The 24,984-nt window shown below is 41.8% G+C and overlaps 1 protein-coding gene across 4 annotated transcripts; it reads right to left on the bottom strand.

The window, feature by feature from the left end:
• Positions 1–4,012: 4,012 nt before the first annotated feature.
• On the bottom strand, positions 4,013–23,831 carry TMEM45A (transmembrane protein 45A). 4 transcript variants are annotated; one of them, XM_034790115.1, is made up of 8 exons: positions 23,430–23,831; positions 21,202–21,264; positions 19,264–19,302; positions 13,754–13,964; positions 10,786–10,998; positions 9,775–9,959; positions 6,864–7,009; positions 4,013–5,661 (listed from the first exon to the last, which is right to left on the bottom strand). In XM_034790115.1, the coding sequence occupies exons 4-8, from the start codon at positions 13,941–13,943 to the stop codon at positions 5,568–5,570; spliced, it is 828 nt and encodes a 275-aa protein (XP_034646006.1). In that variant the 5' UTR covers positions 13,944–13,964; positions 19,264–19,302; positions 21,202–21,264; positions 23,430–23,831; the 3' UTR covers positions 4,013–5,567. The 4 variants fall into 4 exon arrangements, with proteins under 4 accessions (XP_034646006.1, XP_034646009.1, XP_034646000.1 ...); XM_034790118.1 differs by lacking the exon at positions 19,264–19,302 and having other exon boundaries at positions 21,198–21,264; XM_034790109.1 differs by lacking the exon at positions 19,264–19,302.
• Between the last annotated feature and the right edge of the window lie 1,153 nt (positions 23,832–24,984).

Genomic DNA, 24,984 nt, shown 5'->3' with positions numbered 1-24,984 from the left:
ACTGATTAGGCCTCATCTGGAGTATTGTGTCCAGTTCTGGTGCCACATTTCAGGAAGGATGTGGACAAATTGGAGAGAGTCCAAAGAAGGACAACAAAAATGATTAAAGGTCTAGAAAACATGACCTATGAGGGAACATTGAAAAAAATGGGTTTGTTTAATCTGGGATAGAGAAGACTGAGACGGGACATGATAATAGTTTTCAAGTACATAAAAGGTTGTTACAAGGAGGAGGGAAAAAATGATTTTTCTTAACCCCTGAGGATAGGACAAGAGGCAATGGGCTTAAATTGCAGCAAGGGAGGTTTAGGTTGGACATTAGAAAAAACTTCCTGTCAGGGTGGTTAAGCACTGGAATAAATTGCCTAGGGAGGTTGTGGAGTCTCCATCATTGGAGATTTTTAAGAGCAGGTTAAACAAACACCTGTCAGGGATGGTAGAGGTAATACTTAGTCCTGCCACAAGTGCAGGGGACTGAACTAGATGACCTCTCGAGGTCCTTCCAGTTCTATGATTCTAAGTATTTGACACTGATAACAGGAGAAATGCCCAAGTGTGTACTTGGAAGCACAGTAGCAAAGGAATCCTCAGTTCCAACACGTGATGAAAGACCTTCAGCTGTGTGGCCTTGCTGGCTGGCAGCATGGTATGAGCAGGAAAGGAGAACACATAGCCTGCCATTCCCCTCTAACATGGTATTCAGCTCTTGTGGATTTGTGCTTTGTACAGACCCAGTGGCACTGCCTCCAAAATGCCTTCTTTCATCCCTGTGAACGGAAAGGAAAGTGACCTGGACATCAAGGCAGAACTGGCATTCAGGAAGTTGCCACTCAGTCAACTCTGTCCTCTGAGGGCATCAGACTTGTAAAAACACACACTTACACACATCCCTACGCAATCAAGCCTTTCCACTGAAGAGATGACAGACTTCAGCAATGCATAAATCAGTTTTATTTAAATAAAATTACAGGCACATCTTGTTTGTTATTAACGATTGTGGTTTTTTTAAAGGCACAAATATTTAATAATAACTTAAGGTTTCATTAAAGCACTATCTTTTTTAACTGGTATGTTTGTAAACCTGGCACACTTCCATCCCTTCTCTGAATTCAAAGAGAAACTATTGATAAAGGAATGCCAAAGGTCATATTTCTTTAGTATTAACAGAGAGTAGTGTTCAAAACATAACCAATCAGAAACACCATTTGAAGACACCCAATGAATCGTTCTGCTTAAAAACAAATAAAAGATTCCTCCTAAAAATATACTGCTTGATTTCTTTCATGGTGCTATTACAACAATACTACACAGTTTGAGAATATGACTGCATCTTTTTATATTACAGATTCTGTAAATATATTACAATTTTCCCTTTGCTTTTACTTGTATTTGATTTTAATACCAGACATTTGTACAGAAATTCAAGAAGTCTTAAAATTTGAGGCTTTAGCATCTGTTTTTTCCAATTCATGTTTCTCCAAATTTGAGACATTTATATCATGGCATCAAATAGTTGTGCATGTATTGAAGTTAGTCTCTTATTTTTCTTATCATTCGAAAGTAGCCATTATACTGTAGTATTTGTGGGATAAGGAGACAGAAGCATCACTGAAATAATAGTTAGCATTCTCACCTTAAGTCAGTGGATGTTGAGGACTCTCACCACTTAGTAGGATCAAGCCCTATGCGTTAAAAATTACTCACAATGAACCATAAGCAGCTAGTAAGTTACTAGCTTTAGAGTAGAGATGGGCCTGAGCTGAAAGATTCAGATCTAGATTTTGAACATTTTAAGGCTTGGGATGCGGGTGTATTCAGCTCTGGGGTTTTGGTTTGGTCCATTACAGAGTTCAGGTCAGCCTTGATATTAAGATTCAGATTCCAACATATGCCAATGCTTGTATTTGTTGAGAGGTAGGGTATAGATTCAGTTCCATCTTTACAGTAGAGTAAGAAGCTTGCCTAGAAGACAGATTTGGTAAAGACAGCATGAAATAGGGGAGGAAAAACTTGGAGGGAAAATTATTGAACATCCTGAACACTTTAAAACCCTTTTTTATTTTGCCTCTTTGTAATGCCATCTTTAGTAAAAGAAGGTATTTTGTGCATAAAAGAAATGATAGGATTAGTCACAAAAAGTGTTGACTTCTAACTTCTCAATTGGAATTCTGGAAGTGTCATTTCTAGAGATTTGTATCTGCCCAAAACAGACAAAATGTATCCAGCAAACTTGGTCATCCAATTCTCAGACAACTGTATGGGTCACTCACTAAATCTAGCACAGGGAGCTGTACATGTCCCCTCTTAGCAGATTGTGAATCATATCTGATTTTTCCCTCACAACAACCTATGGCACTATCACCACTGATGGAATTATTCCAGGGTTTAATTACATGAACTCTGGTAATTCCAAGAGTTCAGTGTTAGAATTTTAAGACTGAGACAGGGAAAGGAGGAGCACTTTTAAGGTATGTCTACACTCCTCCCCCCTTCTGCCCCCCCCCCCCCCCGTAAAAAAAGTATATTCTTCATTTGGTTAGATAATCCACATTGGATAACTCCAGTTAGAATAGCAATTAAGACACAGCAATACTGCTTTTAACTCTGTTTAGCACCTTGAGTTCAACCCCAGGCTGCCCTATGGGCATCTTTTTTGATTATGGTCATTGTCTCCGGTTCAGTGGCAACCACACTGAGCCAAATCTTCTGTTGCTGTAAACAGACAAAACTCCTTTGAACTCAATGGAGCTGCCTTCATTTATGTCTGCAGAAAAAAAATTATTTTCATGAGGCTCCACTAGTGTAATTAATGGGACAATGTGGCCCTTCAAGTGCCACAAAAATCCTAGATTTGCAGAATGGGGTAGGTATCACTTCCTTCTGAGTTTCAGCTGCACTGAGAAGGTAATGTCACAGACTGCAGTACGACTAAGTCCTGCTGATATGGAAATGTCCATATATAAAATAGGAGGAATGATACCTCACTCACAGCAGTATTGTGAAGCAGACTTCATTAAGGTTTTCAAAGAGTTGCAAAAGCCTCCAATGAAAGGCACTACAGAAGAACAAACGGTTATTTAGTAATGGATACCAACTGTGAAGTTTGGATCTTGAGCTAAACTTTCCCATCTCACAGTGATGGGTAGTATAAGAACTTAGATGGAAAGTTTGAGAGTGTTCTGTTCTAAGGTTTTGATTCAGGTTCATATTTATTACTAATCAATAATTATTCTCAGATCTAGTGACAAGTAGCAAGATACTTGGTGGGGACCAGAAGTAATTCAAAGTGACCATCTAAAATCTTTATATTGAAAAAAAAAATACTCCAAGCAAACTGCATCCTTTAACATTTCCAGTGCTCAGAGAGTTACTGCTCTCTTCTCCTGCTTACATGGTCCCTTCAGGTCAGGGCTTGAGGCACATTAATAGTTTTACAGTACTAAGTGTTGTTATTGGCAGGGCAATGAGAAAGCTTGCATTGCTGCTGCCTGTGCTGTACCTGAGCAAAGTGCTTTATAGTCAATTTAACATGTGCACCATTTTAAAATTTAGTCCAGAGTTAAAGATTTTAAAATGTAGCTTATATTAGAAAAGCTCTGAAAAGCCAGAAATTCTAAAGTGACCAGCTCCAACCTTTAAAGAACTGACAACTGAAGGGAAGATTCCCTGAAAAATGTAGCCTATAATGTATTTGTGTGCATTTAAAGGTAAAGTAGCTATAAGTAAAGGGTCTTGAGCTTTTCTCCTTATCCTTGGTTTTCCTTTCAGAGATGGGCAGTAGCCAACATAAATTGTGAGTTTGATTCCCCTGCCCTCACTTGCCTATGTTGTAACACTGAGCATATGGCTGCATATATTTGTTGACTTGAAATAAAGGGTCACACCTAGCTACATTACTATTAGGCAAGGGGATTTGCTCCCCACTCCCATTCTCTATCCATTATATTGTAGTTTAAATAAATTACCAAAATAATTGGAACCAGAGTGATTATATTGCATTATTTTGACAAATAAAATATGCAGAATTTTAAAATATTGTGAACAGAATTTTTAATTTTTTGGTGCTGAATTCTCCCAGGAGTAATTGTTGCTGAATGGCAGATGTCCAGTCATGCCCTATTACTACTATAGGCTTTTTAAAGAATGAGTTGTGTTACAGATGTACTTCAAGTATTGAACCTCCTGGGGGCAGTATGCTGCCATGCAATAAGGCTCACTAATGTTCTTTGCCATGTATTATTCATTTCCTAATCCTACAATTCATATTGGAATGTATCCTTACGGCAGCAGGAGTTGAAACCTGGCACCTCACAGAATCATTTGTACAGTACAAATTACTATACATTCAGAAATGCACAAAGACGCCTGCGGAGTTGATTTTGAAATGATCACTGTGTGCACGTGTCCATACAGCACTCTATTCTACAATGATCAACATCCTCCATGAGAGTGCAGAGAGAACAGAGCAGGTCCCTCAGCTGCAGACTGGGTCCAAGTACATATGCTGCCATTGCTGAGCACAGCATTTGGATTTGTGCACTGCATCCAGTTATGTGACTGCCCCAGCGCCTTACTGAAATCCCACTAGACTGCAGTATGGGAAAGGAGCTGAATTTAGGGTACAGAATTAACTTGGATGCCTGATGTTGCCCTGTTTGACACACAACAGCCTTTCTATAGAAAGTTGCTATACTTGCTGTAAACAGGGGTGTGGAACTAAGGGTGCTGGTGGTGCAGTAGTAACAACCACATACATGGTTTCCATCATATACAGGGTTTACAGTTTTGTTCAAAGGCTTTCAGCACCCCACTATAAAAATTGTTCCAATACCCCTAGCTGTAAAGTAGGGTCAATGTACTGCTTATCAAAGCGAAGGGTGATAGGAGTGTCAAGTCACTGCAATGAGTAACTTCCCCTCATGATGGGCAATCCCAATGGTCATTTCTACATTTACTTGATCTCCTTGCAGAAGTTTGGTAGAGCACATGTGGTAACGAACAAAGGATAGACTGTGCAGATAAATGCTACATGGGTTTGCAATTTGCAGTTTTTTGCTATTTCATTTGAAACAACAAGCAAAGATATTCTTGACAATGCAGATGTAGGTCTCCATCAATAATGTGCTTATTCCATTGTTTTAAAGTTCTGTAAATTATTTTATGTACATGCCTGGCAATTCAGCAAATTCAGCTTTTTTGACATATTTAGATATGGAAATTTACCAGTTTCTCCAACAGCAGGAGGAGAACATGTTGCTCAGCTATTAATGGGCTGAATTGATTTTTACTTGACAATGTCACCCCATCCAATCTAAGTTCATCTAATAGGAAAATATTTTTCCACTAAAGCATGTGATGAACAATGTACTAATGGAAACACCACATTAATATAAGGCCTACACTCTGCAAATGAAAATCTAATTATGTAGCAGTATACAGTACTTTATGGATGATACTTGCATAGCGAGTTATATGAAGAACAAACAAGATGGTAAACTAATCTAGAAATGAGGTAAAAATTATCTTAATGGTGAAGAAGGCAAAGTGGTAAAACAGAATTTATATAACTAGATTTCGTCTTCTGATTCCTGATCTCGTTCGGATGTTTTCAGTAATCCCATCTCCACGGACTGTGCCTGTTTAATCTTTGAACGAACCACCCTGGAGACAGTGGGGGGAAAGAAAAGAAGAGGTTTGCCACATAATTTTACATTCTAAACTAAACAATGAATCAAATGCTGATCTGGTTATTGTTACATGGGACACAAAGTTAATCATTTTTATTATCAAGGAGCCAGAATGACTGATTTAAGAGGAAAAACTGGAAGAACTAAATATGGCCAAAGAATGACCGAGCAGGGATATAACTGCCTACAAGAATGGAAAAGGGTATAAACACCAAGGAAGATGATACAACAGGTAGATGGGCTAGACATTGCTGTCACAGTGATCAAACCTGATTCCTCCAATATACCATTCCACAGAAAATAAGGACTTCAGTGTGGGTTTTCTCAGATTAAACACTGTGAGACCAGGCACATGGCTATAGTTAGGAATAATGGGATAAAACTGTCCAAAAGAAAATTTAGTCATGGGAAAATATTAACAATGAAATTTGTTTGGTCTGTGCAACAGTCTCCAAATGAAATGGCAATAGCCACTTGTCTTGAACCATTTAAAACTGGCATAGACAAGCACTATCTGTCACCATGCTGTAGGGACTGTCCCATCTTGATTCTTAGCGATCTAGAACGTGATTCTCAACCAGAGGTAGAATACCCCTGGGGGTTTGCAGAGGTCTTCCAGGGGGTACATCAACTCATCTAGATATTTGCCTAGTTTTACAACAGGCTACATAAAAAGCACAAGCAAAGTCAATACAAATCAAAATTTCATACAGACAGAATGAGAAAGTAGGCAGTTTTTCAGCAATAGTGTGCTGTGACACATTTGTATTTTTATACTTTTGTAAGCAAGTAGTTTTTAAGTGGAGGTGAAACTTGCGGTACCAAAAACAAATCAGACTCCTGAAAGGGGTACAGTAGTCTTGAAAGGTTAAGAACCACTGATCTAGAAGGTATTTTCCAGCTCTGATTTTTGTAATGCAATTCTAAACAATGTCAAAAATAGCTCAATGTACATGAGATGCCAGTTAACAATGGTGAAATACCATTCTGTTCACAAAGTACTTATTTTCCCTTTCACTGGAATGATCAGTGATATAATGGCCATGAATGAGCAAGCCTATCTTTATTTTATCTTGGGAGGAGAGGGGGGGTCTTTATCCCATGAGCCTAAAGTCCTACACTTATGGTGCAACTGACACATGGTTCTCCAAAGTTTTAGTTCTGTAGTTAACTTACCAGCTGACAATAGTGTAATTCATTGCAAGTATAAGAAAAGCAAAGGCATAATGCCAGCAATAGCACATTGTCAAGAACATCATATTATTGTGATCCATTTGGTTCCATTCCAGTCTGCCATTTGGAGGATAAAGTACAAAACCAATCTGTAATTAAATTAAATTTATTTAATAACATTCATCTGACATTTGTTCTGAGCCATACCACGCATTACATGCCGGGCATAGGTCACACGGCAAACGTTTGCAGATTGTTTTTTAAAGTGTATTGAAGATTACATCTAAGAACATTATAACAAAACAATTTTACAGCATCATACTTAAATTAGATTATTTCTAAAACTGCACTGTAGTGCTGAAAGACAAATAAATTCCATCAAAGATACAGGGCCAATTCCAGAGAGCCCTGTATTATCTCCTATGAAGGGAAACTCTGCACCAGCCCAACTGATCCTGTGAGAGTGAGGCTTGTGTGGTACAAGAGGATTGAGTAGCGGCTCTCCTTCTGTGCTCTGAAAGTGGGAAACACTACCAGCCAGAAAACTGTCAGAGTCAAAGATTACCCACCTACCCACAAATACTAGCCCTTATTGCATTCCCCTTTCTCCAAAAGCCTGGTTATTAATAAGACTCTGTTGTGGGATGGGGGCAATAATCAGGTTAGATTGCAAACAATAATGTTTGGATTTTAATTATTTATTCATTTCAAGAGAGGGGACTTTAACTTACATGTTTTCACAGTTTCGGTGTCACTTTTTATTAAATCAGTAAAGACTAATAAGAACTGTATGTATTCTATAGATGGCGAGTGAGATTTCTTTCCAAAATATTACAAAAATTTAACACATTTATCCAAGCTAGTGCCCCTTATGATGGTGACTTTTTGAGACATGGACACCAATCTATTAGGAGCTGGAAGAGATCAAACTATTTTCACATAAGCCATCAAATAGCAATCAGATGCTAGCGACTATTATCGTTGACCAGGGTTTCACTTGAACAGTACTGGTTCCTTAGGCTATCTTGTCCGCTCTAGCATCAGTTCTCAACAGTCTGGCTGAGAACATTTGAGTTGGATTGACCGTATTTTGCTTCACATGCAGAGAATCTGATTAATCAGGGCATCAGCAATACAAAAGGAAAGCTGCTCATCTTTTACAAATTTGCCTCTCTGCAGCCAGTATGTGGTATTCAATCCACACATAGAGTTGAAGTCTGTCATGCAAGTGTCAAAAAAGCCACCCTTGTATCTGAGAACTCTTCTGTTTTTCTATTTAATTCCTTGTGTTGTAATAAGTTACTCTCTTAATGAGGGCAAGATAGACAAGGAAAGCTAAATGACTATGTCTAACTATTCTGTTGTAAAACTTTTTAGTCAAGAGAAAAAAATCATGGAACAACAAAATACAGCAGTAAGTTCTGAGACACTGGACATTTTTCTTGAGCTCAATTATGGAAAAGTTTGCAATTGAAGAGGTTTCTTTTTTTGCTAGTGCAAGTGTTTAAATATTTGACTTGGTGCTAAATGTCTAGTTCTTCTAAAGAACCCCACACATTTTCATTCACCATGTCTGGCCAACATGTTTAAAAAAAAAAAAAACGGGGAAGCCAGTCTAGACATAAGGGAAAGAAAAGTTACTATAGCAACCACAGTTCTCCAGCATAAGATTGCTGAGATTCCTACTTTTGTTATTAGACAGCAGTGATTTATACAACGAATATTTACCACCATTTCTCTCATGAGTACACTGTCCTGAGACTAGCAAATTAATTGGTGTATGTCTACTAAACACCAACTAAGTATATGGAATGACAAAATGGTGATAGGAATGTCTATTAGACTTATATGAGGTAATGCTCGTGACTGATGCTAGTGCCCATATTGCTGAAGTATTAAAGTTTGGGGCACTTGTTTTACCTGTTCCACTTCCAAAGTTTTGAAACTGGCAAGCTGTGCTTGGAGTGATGAATCAGGATATAGACTGATCACTTGAGATTTTTTTTTAGGAAAAAGAGAGATGGGACCAATCCAACACATTCAAGATACTTCTCCTTTTCCTTCCTCTTTACCAGGGGCGGCTCTAGCTTTTTTGCTGCCCCATGCACGGCAGGCAGGCCGCCTTTGGCATGCCTGTGGGAAGTCCCCGGTCCCACAGATTCGGCAGCACGCCTGTGGCAGGTCCGCCAGTCCCGCGGCTTCGGTGTACCCTCCGCCAAATTGCCGCCGAAGCCGCAGGACCGGCAGACCTCCCACGGCATGCCGCCAAAGGCTGCCTGACTGCCGCCCTCACAGGGACCGGCAGGGCGCCCCCCGCAGCTTGCCACTCCAGGCACGTGCTTGGAGCGCTGGTGCCTGGAGCCACCGCTGCTCTTTACAGCAATGCCAATGAATTGTTCACATGGCCTTTCCTCCATCTTCTACCTTGACTGTGCTTTGATGAGCATTTACTTATTAATTTTCCTGCAGATTTTCTGAATTGTGGACTTACTTTATCTGTAAAAAACACTGCATTTATGTAGCACCACTAAGTAACTGTTGGTTTACATAGTTCATACAGTATTTTCCAGGGTTGGGAATGTCTAGTCATTACAGCAAAGGACTGAATCTGAACTCCTGGGTTCTATTCTTAGTTCACACATTGAGTCAATATCTGGCCTTGGGAAAACTGATGTACTGGTAAAATGGCTTCCCCATCTGTAAAATGTGTACTAAGCACTTCTATATCCTCGCAGGGAAATTCAAGATTAGTTGTTATTTATGAGTGCTTTGAGATCTGTGCATAAAAGGCACTGTGTAAATGCATAGAAGGTCACATCTGAAGTACCAGCATGCCAATGGAGAAGCAGCAAAGGGATAAAGCAAGTATTACAATCAAAGGAGGGAATCCTAATAGCTGGAAACATTGACTCACCTGCCAGAGCCAGCTACCTTGCAGAATGCAGAGACTCGTCCGGAGCATCTCAAGGACAATGCTGCCGCGGAAGAAGACTTCCAGAAATATGCAAAAAGCTGCTCCAAAGATAGCCACTAAAAGTAACTGATGAACATGAAAATCCAGCATGGCTCGCCCATGTATGTGGTAATAAAAGAGAAAACCTGTGACAACATAGGAACTGATCAATCTTTTAAGAGAGAACAGTACAATACCAGGCATTTGTTTTAATGACATCCAACAGTTCCCCTCATCTCCCACTAGAAACTGTGAACTGTTCCCTCTGTATCAAGTTCCCTTTAAAATGTTTATTCCATAGTGAGTTAAGCTTAGAAATGCACAAAGGTAATATTTATATTATGGTAGCACCCAGAGGCCCCAATCGGGATTAGGCCCCTTTGTACTATAAGACGGAAGCAGACACAAAAGGAAGGAAAGAGGAGACATGTAATTGTACATACATACATACATGCTTTTCTAGTCGGGTTATAGTTATATAGTCTGATCACCATATAACACTGAGGTGGGTGCAGCTCCATAAAGTAGCTCAGTTGCTGCCCCACAGCCAGTTTGGAGGACAGCAGGAAAAGGGTGTTGATTCCTCACATTTCCCCTGTGACTCTCCCCAAAGCCCAGCCCACTACTCTGATTGGGAAACAGGGAGGGGATTTGCCCTATAATCCTTAATTAAAAATGGGATTAACATAAAATATTACTAAACTGTCTCTAAAGCGTAACAAAGGTGATGCTATAATGCACTCATTTTGTTTTCCGTACACTTAGTTAAAATCTAGGCGGATCAAGGCTGAGATTTTTCAAAGGAGCTTAAGGGAGTTAAGTGCCCAACTCCTATTGAAATTTAGGAACTTAACTCTCTTAGGCTTCAGTTTTGGTCCAAATAATTGCTACTTTAATAATAATAAATAATAATATATTTGGTTGATTGGCTCCTCATTTTCCTCCAGGTTCTGTACACACGAGTAAACTCACCTTCAATGAAAACTGCTAACGAAAGCATCATCCTATCCAAGGCCACTGGCAATGCATTGGTGCCATGAGCCACAATGTCAACCAGCCCTGAGATGCCATAGAAGAGATACATGGTGGCATGCTGCCAGTTCATCAAGTGATCCCAGTGTTTTTCCTCATAATTATACAACTTCAGATGAGGCCCATCAGGAACAAACTGCTCAGCTATCATACCTGCATATGAAATAACAGGGGAACCATTGGTGGCTATCCTGGAGCTTAATTAGGGTACAGACAGATTTTAAGTCTTTAGCCATTCAGTAAAGACAGTACTTTACTCAGCAGCAGCAGGCCAGTCGTGCTATTGTCTGGTATCATGCCGCCATTAACAGTGCAGATCACCACTTTATGCTGCTTTCTAATCAAATGTTTACTATTGTCTGTGATCATCTGACTAAATCTTGAACAATCTTTTTCTCTGGATAAACAGTGGCTTAATAATGGGTTTAACATCTCTTGACTCCTTAGATTAGAACCACAAGTTCAAGTCCTAGCAGGGACACCTTAGCTTTTCACCCCTCTGCAGTACATACATTGGTATGCCAACTAGTTGACTTCCTGGGGATCTTTCCTATGATGCCACAGGCCTGGTCCCCACTAACCCCCCACTTCGGACTAAGGTACGCAAATTCAGCTACGTTATGAATTCGAAGTACCTTAGTCCGAACTTACCGCGGGTCCAGATGCGGCAGGGAGGCTCCCCCGTCGATGCCGCGTACTCCTCTTGCCGAGCTGGAGTACCGGCGTCGACGGCGAGCACTTCCGGGATCGATCCCAGAACATCGATTGCCTGCCGCCGGACCCTCAGGTAAGTGTAGACGTACCCTCAAAGGCAGCGGTCCCTCTCTGCTGTGCACAGGCATTAAAGCTCCACTGGGACTTTTTGCTAAAAATAGGGATTTAAGCTGCTTTTTTTGGCCATCCCGCAAACAGTTATGTAGCTACAACCCTCCATCCCAGTGAAGGCTGCATTTGAGTGGTATTTTGAGTGTACACGGTAGTTTGTGAAGCCCTTTGTGTTGAGACACTCTATACATCTAAATATATATTTTAAATTGAAGATTGTATGTAGCATAATGGATCCCACTATCCCCCTACAGGATACAAGTTGTTATATTAAAGAGCAAATGCAGATTTGTTTCAAATTTGTTTCAGCACATCCATATACTCCAACACTGGAGCTTTCATTCCTTCTCCCTCAGTCTTTCCTGTTCACACTTTGGATTGAGGGATAAGTTAAAATATAGTAAAATAATACATTGCTGCAGCAAAAAAGAAAGCACTGATTTAGTATTTTGCATTCCAACAGAATATCAGCTCTACAGATCTCACAGAGGATCTGAAGAGAATTTTTCTGTAAGGGGATAATATATAATTGTACATATCATACAGCATCACTGAAGTGCAGCCATCTCTGGGGTGGAGGGCAGTGGCCAACTGGAGGTCAGTAGTGTGGGGACAAGCAGGAAGGAGACGGTGACAGAGCAGAAGAGGACAAAGCCCATGTCTTATTAGAAATACCATGGAATCTTTATTATCCCCACAAAGCAAATAGCTAAATATAACATTGTGGCTCCATTTCAATATCTAAGTCTTGAGATCACACACAGTGAGCTCCCAAATACTCAATTTACCTGCTTCCTAAGGGAAAACTGCTAAATTAAACTGTGCTGTGATTTGAACGAGACAAAGGTTTCAAATCAGCTGCTTAGTCCACTAAGCCATCGGTCTGGCTTTCATTTTGCTTTGTTTCTAAGCTATCCCATAACAGAATGTGAAGTGGCAATCCCAGGTAGTGATTCTGTTGCTCAAAAGGTTTGGTTCTTTTAAAAAAGGGTAGATATTTTCACTTCTGAATTTCACCAGGTAGACAGCATTCTACACTGACGTGTTCTATTAATATTCATTGGAAGCCGGTGACATCTGAAAGCTGAGAAGCGCTCACAGAGCTGCCCTCAAAACCCATTTACAGCAATGGACAGAAATCATAATGTAGTACATTCAAAAAGGGCAAGCACTGCCCATTCTGCCTGCAGTTTCCAGTTTGCATATGAGAGACCCAGGTCAATGACCACACCTTTGCACCACAACCTCTATCCCAATCTCTGAACTGGCAAACTGATACGCGTGAGAGTGTGAGGATCGTAACAGGGCTTCAAAATTCAGCTTTAGCCGGGAAACATGTTACAAGCTTAACTATGGAATGACTGAATGTGACTCCAATTATTCATAGACTATAAGGCCAGAAGGGACCGTTAGATAATCTAGTCAGACCTCTGTATATATGTCTTCCACAATCATTAAATTTCACCCGGTTACCCCTGTATGAGCCCAATAACTTGTGTTTGGCTAAAGCATATTTTCTAGAAAGGCCTCCAGTCTTGATCTGAAGCAGGGGCGGCTCCAGGCACCAGCGCAAGTGCGTGCCTGGGGCGGCAAACCGTGGGGGGCGGCGTGCCGGTTGCTGTGAGGGCGGCAGTCAGGCTGCCTTCGGCAGCATGCCTGCGGGAGGTCCACCGGTCCCGTGGTTTCGGTGGCAATTCGGTGGCGGGTACGCCGAAGGCACGGGACCGGCAGACCTCCCGCAGACATACTGCCGAATCCGCGTTACCAGCGGACCTCCCGCAGGTGAGCCGCCGAAAGCTGCCTGACTGCCGTGCTTGGGGCAGCAAAATACATAGAGCCGCCCCTGATCTGAAGACATCAAGAGGTGGAGAATCCACCACTTCCCTGGGTAGTTTGTTGAAATGGTTAATCACCCTCACTGTTATTATGACATTAATTCATGGGCTTTAGGGTTTTTTTTTTAAACAATGACCAGCTCTATAATAAAACTGACAGTAAATAGATAATTTTAAAAGATAAAAATATTAACTAGTGTGGCCCTCATCTTTTTATTCTGTCTCTTTAAAATCAGAGTCTTACTTACCAATCAGGGCAAATACTGCTTTGACGATCCCCTCAATAAATTCCAGGCGCTGAAATCCTGCCCTGGAACCAAGGTAACAAGCATTCTTGTTCTTTCGACAGACATATTTTAGTGGGTACTTCACTGACCACCACAAGCCAAAGAGGAGGAAAAAACTCCCAGGCAGAGCATGACCTTTGAAATTGCCCATGTCTCTCTATAATCCAAAAACCTGAAGAGAAACACAGATTGCTGACTGAGTAAGGTATTTCTAGGAAGACTATCAGTTATAATTTGATATATGTAGGCTGCAATTTTCAAAGGATCTTAAAGGAGTTAGTTGTCCAAATACCACTGAAATTCAGTGGGATTTGGGTGCCTAATCCCCTTAGGCTGCTTTAAAAATCCCAGCCCGAGTCTTACAAGTTTACATAATTTTGCAAAATGAGAAGGATTGTAAGATTTCCAGGGCTGGTTACTCTAAGACAAAAAAAGTTACAACACAACATTCCGGGTGTTGAGATTATACTGGCAAAGAGATCAGTGAAAGACAGATAAATAGATAGATAGTATAAATACCCATTTCTGCCACCCCCATTCCCCCTTAGTGAATGCTGAAACAGCAGTGCCATTCAGGTCAGCAGATTTTGGAGCAAATATGGATTAGATTTTTCACTTTCACAATAATAATCATAGAACTCCCATCATATGCAGTCAATCTGATATAAATAGAATACGAAGGCTCTAGAATCTTTCCCTTCTCCTTCAATACAACCTTGTACAGCCATTTTCCAACTGTGGTCTGTGGTCCATTGACTGCCCGTGTAATGTTGGCTGGTCATATAGTGTCCGCTCTACTTCTTGTTTCCAACTGCTAAACTCCATTACACGTAACATGCTAAAAATACATCAGATGCCTTCCCAATATTACCTTTCCATGGAAGCAATGGCTGAAGATGCCACAAGGATGTTGCCCAGTTGCACGTGGAGGGGAGGAGACCCACATCATCACAAATGGGAAGGGAAGAGATCCCTGAGACAGCCTACTAGCATTTGTTCCACCCTGTGGGAGCACCAGAGAATTCCTGGACTAAAACAAATACAAGGAGTCCCGACCACACAGAAATCCTATTGAAGTGTGCACAAATGAAGTAAAAAAATGTGTCTAACATAGAGGAAAGATCTGTGAGATAGTTATTACCGAACTATCAGAACAGGGAGATGTGGCATTGTCTGCCAAAGCCAGTCCATTTCTTGATCGGCCCAGCAGAGATCATCACAAGCACCAATGCCTAACCATTCAAGTTTGGGAGTGAGAGATGTACTGTTAGGAGATTCTGATTCAAGAGCTCCTCACTCACGCATGCATCTTTTACACTATTCAGCAGCACCTTGCTAGTTTGGTCTTACACTCTCTGTAGCACCAACGCAATCTGAAATTCTGGGGTGTGGTGCTTGTGTTTCAAGCTTTTAAAGATTCCATTTGTCTGGAAAGTGTTAGTCTTTGGTTGGTCCAAAGCCTGCTGACCAGAATGGTATTGCTGCCTTGTTTTAGACACGTTATTTTTTACTCTGAGTGAAGGAAAAAATCTTCCCTCTCTGTGTGTTTTGATCTCACTGAATGCCATTAATTAGAAATGTTTTATTTAGTCTACATTCGTCATTCTCTGCAGGTGCAAAGCCTTACCCTGCACCATACATCAAAACAAGATACTGGATTAGAGATGCAAATTAAATCCATAAGAAGCCCTCATTTAGAGGCAGGTTACAATTACAATATGTCTGGTTCAAATGCAGATCAGCATGTTACTGCCATATTTAGTACATAGTCAATAATACCTGAGACTATAAGGATAAGCTATTAAGCAAGGTAATAAGAAAACTGACATTGCAAAAGTTATTTCCTGCCCTAAAACATGTCCAGATAGCCCATTTACAATTCACATTTCTCTTTCAAAGTAAGAAGGGGGGAAACCATTCTTTTCCAAATAGGGGAAACAGAAAATGACTACACACAAGTGCTGTCAAATGCACAAAGTAAACAAACTAAGCATACATAAAGATAGACGATCTCTGATCCTTAAGTTATACAGCCAGGTGTCACTTGTAATAAAAAAACAAACAGAATTATGCTTTAAATTGATGTGTCCCCTAGAAATCTGTATCTCCCAGGTCCCCCCAAAATCCATACTCATCAGCTACCTACAACATACATGCTGCTTGTTATGTCATACTCCTGCCAGCTGGGTGTCACAGCACACGATGGGAGGAAGGATGTGGGCTCATAGATGTAGGGAGCAGTCAGGTAAATTATGCTTTAATACTCAAGCAGATTTGAAAGAGTCAGTTCTTATTCAATATCCTCTGGCTATGAAACAAGCCATGCAGTAAATGGAACACTATGGTTTCATGCATTCATTTCTGCCTTTGAGGGGTAGCCGTGTTAGTCTGAATCTGTAAAAAGCAACAGAGGGTCCTATGGCACCTTTAAGACTAACAGAAGTATTGGGAGCATAAGCTTTCGTGGGTAAGAGCCTCACTTCTTCAGATGCAAGTCACTGTTGATTTCTGCCTTTGAAGACCTAAATTAAACTCCAGTCAGAGTTAAACATCACTCAGACTATTCCCTAGTGCAGAGGTCTCCAAACTGTAAGACGTGCCCCTTTAGGGGGCCATGGAGGAACATTCGGGAAGAAGCGGCTGGGGCCCGGGCCAGCCCCTGCAGCTGGCAGGGAAGGAGCCCCACCCAGCTCCACTCCTGTCGCCAGCCCCAACTGATGGCTCTGCTCCTGGCCCCGCACCTGAGGCTCCGCTCACGGCCCTGTACCTGGGGTCCAGGCTACTGGCCCCACGCCCAGGGCCCTGGCTACCAGCCCTGCCCCAAGGTGTGGCCCCAGTCTCTGCCCCCTAATCCAATCCCCACCTCCTCTCCTGGAGCCATGGCCCCACTCTCGGCCCTGGCTCTGGGGGAGGGAGCAGCCAGGTGAGGCGCAAGGTAAAAAGTTTGGGGACCACTGCCCTAGTGACTATTTCTTCACACCGCGCTAATATGGTATACAGGACTGGTTACAAGTCCCAGGGCTAGGTTTGCCAGACAGCGCTTCTCCTTAGTGTACGGGCAACTTGCCTCAAGTGGCATGTGACCAGGATTCACCACCAAATTTGGTCTGCTGGTTGGATCATTAGCTTCCCCGGCCTGGGCCAGGTATTGATGGAGAGTGTGACGTGATCCATGCTCCCCCAGTCAGCACTGAGGCATACTGCACAGGGAAGCTAACACACTGCCTGGTTATTCACAAAGCCTTGTTAGTAGTTTTTAGAAGTACTATATTAATACCTTTTTTAAAATAATGAGAAAAAGAGACAACATATCCTATACTAGATCAGGATACAAACTACTGTCAAGTTGGAGGATGCAATATATGCATGTAGCTCTCCTTCCCTGCACATTCCTTTGCTACATCATATGCCTTGTAATTTCCTGTGTTTATCAAACCCTGGAGGATGTTACACTAAAGAGGACAGTCAACCAAAAACACTTTTAAAAATGATGCAGAGTAGTGAAATTCTAAGGCCTCCCTCCTTTTCTATCCATCCAGGCAGCTTTATGAGAGAAGCACGTCCAGTACAGAAGTCGCCATTAGAAAGTCTGCATTTGTCAAGTTACCACAGTGATATCCATAACAATTTTTCCTCCCCCTACTAATATCAGGAAATAACTGTGGGATGCTTATGACATCTCGTATCAAATGCAGTACTACCACCTACTCAGTTATTCCCCATTTTGTAGCTGTGCACTTGATTTTGCCTTCCTAAATGAAATACTTTGCACTTGTCTTTATTGAATTTCATCTTGGTGAATTCAGACCAATTCTCCAATTTGTCAAGATAATTTTGAATTCTAATCCTGTCCCCCAAAGTGTGTGTGTAATGGTCTCCAGACAGGGTCTGGTTGGAAAGCGTGGCTTAGTGGTAATGGCCACAACCTTGGACTGCCATTGGGGTTGTGGGGGAGGGAAGCCCAGGCCCTCCCACTCTACCAGTAGCTGTAATACAACAAAGACCTCCTCCTGTATAGTTAATACTGCACTTGGCACTTATGTGGCCCTTTAACAGTTAGTCTGTAAAGTGTTCTGAAGTAAAGACATTACATTTTATATGCCCACTTTCAGGTTCTTTCTGAAAGGAAAGACAAAAACAAAGGAATTGCAACCATTTAAAAAAATGTGAGCGCACACACCACTAATCATTAGGAAACTGACTAATCTTGAAAATGTTCTGAACTTTCAGTCCAGGCTATTTTTTAGAGTCTAAGGGTCTGAGAAGCACTGTTTTTGGAGGAGGAATGACCTCCATCTACTGAGGGTGGGTCCATCTTATTCCTAACCAGAAATCATAATTCTCTATTTGCAGTATCACAACTAATTACTGTAGAGTCTGACACCAGCGAGAGCATTAAGATTTCAAGTGCAGAATACTTAATTTTGAAGGGTACAGGCACCTTAGAATAAGCAGCTGGAACAGATACACTCTTCAGAACAAAGAGCCAGTTTTCATGCAACTATCTCTGATCAGACACATTCATGATATGACAGGCAAAGGTGCCTCTAACTGGTTATTTTTCCCAGGAGGTATCGGTAGCTCTTAAATCAGTTTTATCAGGGCAAATACAGCATTGTAAAACAAAAAGATATAATGTCAGGTTGCAAAATTAAGATTTTTAAAATTTAAGATAAGTAGAAAGATTTAAAAACCTGTGTTTGGCTTTAAAGATTCCCCTGCAGCCCGTGAAACCTAAACATTACAGCATCAGACCAGTACATGAGAACCAGAATGTGAAACTGATCTTTATATTCATTGTTCAAATTGAATGAAGTGTGCAAGTAGATACTCCAATGGTGTTCCCTCCGGCCACTTCTCCCACAAGCATCTGCTCTTCCCAACCCACCCCCATGATGACCTCTTTTCATAGAACACTCTCTTGACATTGTCCTGCAAAGCTGCTACCCTCCCCATTTAAATCTCTCCTGAAATCTTAATTCTGTGATAGGCAATACAAGCAAGTGAATATAATTTTTATTAAAAATAACTTCATAAAACACCATGTGGGCTTGTATAAACCGAGTACCCATGTAACCTCATTACAATAAACCGTGGCTTCCTCACCCCATCCGTCCCTTCGGTCTGTCATCCTAGAGGTTGTGATCTATCTACAATTTAGATTGTGATCTGAAGCAGGAGCCATCTTTGAAGCACTTAGTACATTTATGGGCTATAATAAACAATATAATGACTCTTGTTATCTCCAAGTTCACCAGATGATTCATTCCAATTTATACTTGCACACTTAGTATTTTACAAACTTTTTTATCATCAAGTCCAGTATACTTGCTCCAGGATTGGCCAACACGTGATGCTGCAGGGAAAGATGAAAAGTCAACATGGGAAAACATATGAGCAGAAGTGGAAAAAAGAAATTCCTTCTGACCCACACTACGGTCAATAACACATAGAACATGAGATGTCATTACCTTGGCAATACTTGGGATTTAGCAATCTGTGTCCAGCATCTGGAGTAGACAAAGAACGCTATGATTTACACCATTTCTTCTTATTCCTGTTTCAAGCAAAATTAACTCATCCTGTACAATTTGCAGCTTTCCTCATCTACATTTCATGTTTCCCTGGGCAGCAGCTATACTGATTGCTGGCTGCTACCACTGAATCAGGACTAACCTCAGAGATAGACAGGGCCTTAACCTGTTTTACTGTTCTTGTCAACGTTCTCAGAGATGGCCCTGCCACACCACAGAATACAGCAGCTGGCTGTATTTAGCCAGAGAGCAGAGTGGGCAGCAGGTGATGCTCATGACAGTTGATTACTGTCACCTTCTGCTGATAAAAGCAAATGAGGTTAGGAACAAGAGAGAGGGGAGACACCCAAGCCACCCCAAACGCACTCTAGATTCCTCATGGAAGACTGCACAGCGGTGTTGCTAACTCTTGTGATTATAGAACAAGTCTTAGTGTTTTTCTTAAAGCCCCAGCTTCCAAGCTCATGTGAGAATCTCAGCTTTCATTTAGAAAACGTTTCTAACTTTCATAGCTACAGAGAAAAGCTGAAAAATATGAACACTAACAGCTCAGAAAACAGAAGGCAAATTAAAAGACCAAAAATGTATGTTTGAGTCTCATAATTTTGAGGGGCCTGACCCAGGAGTTTTGAATGCTTTAGGCTGGTGATACTGCCTTGTTATTATTTATTTGTATTACGGTTGCTCCTACGAGTTCCCGCCATGGACCAGGGCCCCATTATGCTAGGTACTGAACAAACACAGAGTAATGGGAGAGTGGGAGACTGCCACGTGGCTAACTGCCATCAGGCCAGCTGCATCCAGCAAAACACTTGGGCTGAGCAGAGGACAAGCACTCATGTGAGCTGAGGCTGGGACCAGTGGCCTAGCCTGTTCCTCTCCCTCTTCCATGAGCCTCATGTTTTTCTGCTGTTGGAAGTCTTCTCCTCAAGAGAGGGCCTGCGAGAGGCAGTGTGCTCCGCATGCTGACCCTCATGCAGCTGATTGAGCATACCGCCCCTGGCAGGCACTACTGTGAGGAGATGCAAAAAGCCATATGGGACAGGGAAGAGAGATGGAGGAAGAAGGCCTGGGCACACCACACAAACAGTATTGTTAAGTTTGAAAACTTGTCCTGGAAGTAAGCCCAATGCCCCCCAGGCATGTGAACCTCAGAAGCAGGGATATTCCCCGTTTAACAGAGCACATTTCACCTTGTAGTGACTACATGGGCATTTGGTAATGATGGTAACATTAGTAGGAAATGAAAAATCCTCCAAAATGATGGACGGAGCATAAGAGGGCTCAATGCTGCAGCCCAACTGCAGGCAGAAACCCTATTGAAGACAGTATGAATGCTACCCATAGAGTAGCCACAGGATAACGCCTTAATAGATCAACCAAACCAATGGCTACAAGTAATAGGCCAAATATTCCTCCAAGATACAGCCAAGCATCATCATTGACTTCAACGGGCCCCAATTTTAGACGTGTCTTGACTCTGAGCCCCTGTAGAGAAAGCAACAGGCACAACAATATAGGGAAATACAAAGTTATAAGATATCCTAGTCCAGGCTTAGCCTAGTTAAAAAGTTAGTGCTGAAGAAGTGAAGTGAAAAGAATTATACAGGCTCAGCAACCTGAATGAAGTGTTAACCCATTTGCTGAACTGGAGAAAAGAGTGACCGAGAATCGGCCTGGCACTCCGATTAACTAATGAACACATTGTTATGATCATACCTACAGCTTTTTCTTCTTTTCCATTGGGAAGAAAGGTGGAGCTGGACTCATAAGCATGGCCTGTACAGTACCCTGCCTTGTAGTAAAGAATGGGTGTAACACTCATTTCTTTGCACAGTACAAACTAAGAGCTTTTAATAGAGTTTGCTTACTTACGTGTGGAAAGTCTGCCAAGCAAAGGACCAAGGCCACAAGAGTTTTGCCCAGTCCAGTGAGCATCTAGGAAGGGAGGAGAATAATAATGTCAATTGCTCTCTGCTACAACTAAATACCGTATGGCTCTGTGGTGACTAAGTAGCAGAAGACAGGCCATATCTGCTCCCACTGACATCAATAGGAGTTTTGCCATTGACAAATCCTGGTTTAACAGTGTCTTAAGACTAATGAACTGGAGAAAGCCTTTAAATCTTTTGGTGCTACTGCTCTGGCCAGTTGCTGCTGTAAATGAAAAAATGGGCCAGTCACAGAAAGATACAATATTCAAGAGAAGACAGAAAACAGCCAACAGTAAGTCAAAAAGAAAGTTTATCCAAAGATAGCTGCAATCATTCACTCCATTTTACTATTCTACCCCTATGGTAATTGTCCATATTCACCACAGACAAAAAAATCTCTAATATTAATCTACTCCACCCACAGAGGGTAAATATGGGGAAAGCCCAAATAAGTAATGCTGAATGTTGTAAGAAGACATTTGAATTAGAGCAGGGTGAATAATGGGTTTTTCAGTTTGCCGGCAATTCCAAAGATTCGAAAAAAGTTTCATTTGGGTCAAACTGAAAACTTCTTTTGAATATTTCCAGCAAATTACAAAGTAAAACAAAAACTGAGTTGGCTCAGAATTCAAAACAGTCAAAACTATTCAGTGAATTCAATGCATTGACTAGTTTCAGGTCCACCAAAACTATGTTTTTCAGCAAATAAACTATTCACTGGCAAAATTTCATCCAGCTCTAATTTGGATTAGGAATGGTGATTTTAATGTGAATGATCAATGTGTCCTCAAAAGCAACACCAACACATTTTTATTTACAATGGTGACCTACTTATGGTGACTCTCAATGTGTGCCATTACTCAACAGATGAACAAAAACAGTTACACAAGATCATAATACTATCAGAATAAAGTTATAACACCAGACAAATCACAAGTAGCAGGTGTGCAAATACAAAATGATCACACAAGCTCTGATTTTAAAATGCAGAGGTATAAACACTTTAAAACTTTAACTTCTTGTGCATTTCAGTTGCCAACTGCTGAAAATTCTAAAAGCTGCCTACTAAAAAGGTAAAAAAACATTTGGAATATGCAATTCGGTGAACATGTAAAGTTGTAGAACTATCGGAGGAGGAGGAGTGATTTCTGAAAACTGGAATAATGTGGAGCACTCAGAGATTTTAAACAGAATAAAGTAAAATAGGGAGCCTGGTAGTTTGGGAGTTTCTAACATTTAATAAGTGATGGTTATTAAATTCCAATTCAATTCTTTCAACCAGAAACTGAAGACGAAACACAGATTTCTCTCAACCTGAAAGACCCCAGAACGAGGGAGAAAGGTTAACAGTGCCAGCAACTTAAAACTAAGTAGGATTTGTTTCATTCACATCCATAACATTTTCAGCAGCCTCTATTTCATGATTCAGAATTGCTGATGTCAATGATTTATAGTAACTGAAGAAAGAAGTCACCCACACTTTGAGTGGAATAGTCCAGAATATTTATGGGTTTAAAAATGAAGTGCATTATTATATAATCCCATAAAAATTACGAGATACTGTATATAGTATCTGAATGTACTCTAGAGTGTTAGTACCGCTTGACTATAACAGACACATTGTACAGGTAATAAATGAGGGTACTCTGCTATCCCTCAGTTCTCCTGCTATGCACTTCTCATCTTTCAGCAGAGGATCTCAACAAAAGTTAGGGAAGTCGATTAGTCCTCAGAGCAACCCTCAGAGGAGTTACCCAGAGCCAGGAATAGTACCCAAGAATCTAGGAAACAAAACTCCTGGTCCTTTGCTCTAACCACTGGTCCACACTAGTCTGATTGGTGGCTTGTTTGAAAGTGTTTGTACAAGAATGCAAGACACTAGTCTAGAGTAAGGAAGGCAGTGTCTGAGAGCACACGTTGCTGGATGCAACTCCCTTCGTCACCGAGAAGGAAATGGGGCTCACCCGGCAGACAGCACACCAGGATGTAAAGCAAATAATTTAGGGGATGCATGCAGGGAACACCGTTACAGCCGCTCAACTGCTTTTAAATCGGAGGCTCTCGTACAGGGGCAGGCGGCATCTGCTTTGAGGCACGGACTGTTTTCTTCCCTCTCCACAGTCAATACAAAGTTTAAACCATTTTAACATACATTAAGCAACCCCTTACCTATCTTGGACTGTTTCTCTGCAATTTCTTCCTCCTGCTTTCTTGCCTGTTTAAACTTGAACTGAGACCAATCTGCGGCTGTTGCCTTCAGCCACCTTTACAGTCCAGCTGTGCGCCGAGTCCCTGCCGCCTCCCATCTCTGAGTGGGAGTGAAACATTAACACCCCCTTCCCCCGCGTCTTCTTTGCAGCACGTAGAGAATGCCTCCAATTGTTGTCTGCAAAGGATGCGGCCCCCCTCCCCCACCGCAGCTGCCCAGCTGTGCCTCCGCTGGCTGCACCGCTGGGCGCTAAACTCCAGCGCTGGCCTGTCTGCAACGCCCCCGATTGCCTTTCATTGGTAGCGCTGCCCTCTCGGCGCCTTCGGATGGGCTCCAGGCGCAGTCAGTCTCTTGCTCCCGGGTCCGCGTGCAGAAGACAGGCAAGCCGCCCTCTGCAGGGGGAGGCCGGGCGGGGACGGCGGAGGCTGGAGTGATGTGGCACTGAGCGGCGGGGAGGGAGCGGAGGGGCGTGGAGGGGAGAGTGTCTAGGCAGGGGCGCCTCTCTGGGTTCTTGAAAGTGTGCAGAGAGCCAGTCCCAAGCTAAGGGCTTACGGCACTGTCCCTGCCCCCCGGTCTCAGTCATTTAAACTGACAGGCTCGCTCCCTGTGCAGTTGTTAAGGGGATGCTGGATTTTGCAGGGCGTTTCAATCGGACACTAGTCCTGTATCTCTTTAATTTGTATTTTACCCATAGGTATGTCCGCAGGGGGTCCAAAAAGGGGGCATAGCCTGGGCCACCCTCCAAGACATACCAGCGTTTTGGTGCCCCCCTTCAAACCACTGCAGGAGTCCCAGTGTTTTCCCCAGGAATTGTAATGGGGGGGGGTATTCGAATTTACGGGGTGAAGGGTCAGGGCCAATGAGGGGTGAGACTGCGAGGGAGAATGTGGGCTGTATGGTACCATAGTAAAAACTGAAAAAATGTTTCATGACCATTTTATTAGATTTAACTCATGTTTTAAAATCATCACACAAATTAAAGTTGACTCTCAAGCCTCCTGTGCTATGGAGCACTACATCTACATCCTTCTTGGTTTCTTGTTATAATTTTGCACAACTCTGTTAATGAACTTCTTGAATGCAATGCGTTCATCTTTGGTGGGTTCTTGTGTGTCTGGTACTTCCATTCCTTCAGTTGATATGCTCATTAGTTCATTCACATGATCAGGCAGAAGGCGACTTCTTTCAGAACACACAATTCTATTCAATGATGAAAAAGAACGCTCAACGGTAGCTCTTGTGACTGGGAGTAGCAAGAGATGAATTCCTACTTCTTTCATCCCAGGAAACATAGCACAAAGATCAGGTCAAGTCACTACTGATGATAAAAAAGAAGTTGAAGTCAACTTCATTTATTCATCGTACGATATTCCACTCTGTATTCAAATTCTGTATTCTGTCCTAAGCACATGGCAGCCTCATAGCTGGTAGTGCCTCACTCCACTCAACTGTTGGTGTTTTATAGGACAGGGATCTGTAAAAGCTACGTAGAGGTTGAATAGAATCTAGAAGTCG

This window comes from Trachemys scripta, chromosome 1 (assembly GCF_013100865.1).
Source record: "Trachemys scripta elegans isolate TJP31775 chromosome 1, CAS_Tse_1.0, whole genome shotgun sequence".
NCBI lineage: Eukaryota > Metazoa > Chordata > Testudines > Emydidae > Trachemys > Trachemys scripta.
Note: the sequence above shows the minus strand (reverse complement) of the source record. Positions and strands in the feature narration are given on the sequence as shown.

Coding starts and splice junctions, on each gene's coding strand:
- TMEM45A (XM_034790118.1), bottom strand. CDS start 13,943: ATGGGCAATTTCAAAGGTCATGCTCTGCCTGGGAGTTTTTTCCTCCTC. Junction 7,010..9,774: donor AAGGTAGCTGGCTCTGGCAG/GTGAGTCAATGT, acceptor ATTTAATTACAG/ATTGGTTTTGTACTTTATCC. Junction 5,662..6,863: donor AATTACACTATTGTCAGCTG/GTAAGTTAACTA, acceptor CACTGTCTCCAG/GGTGGTTCGTTCAAAGATTA.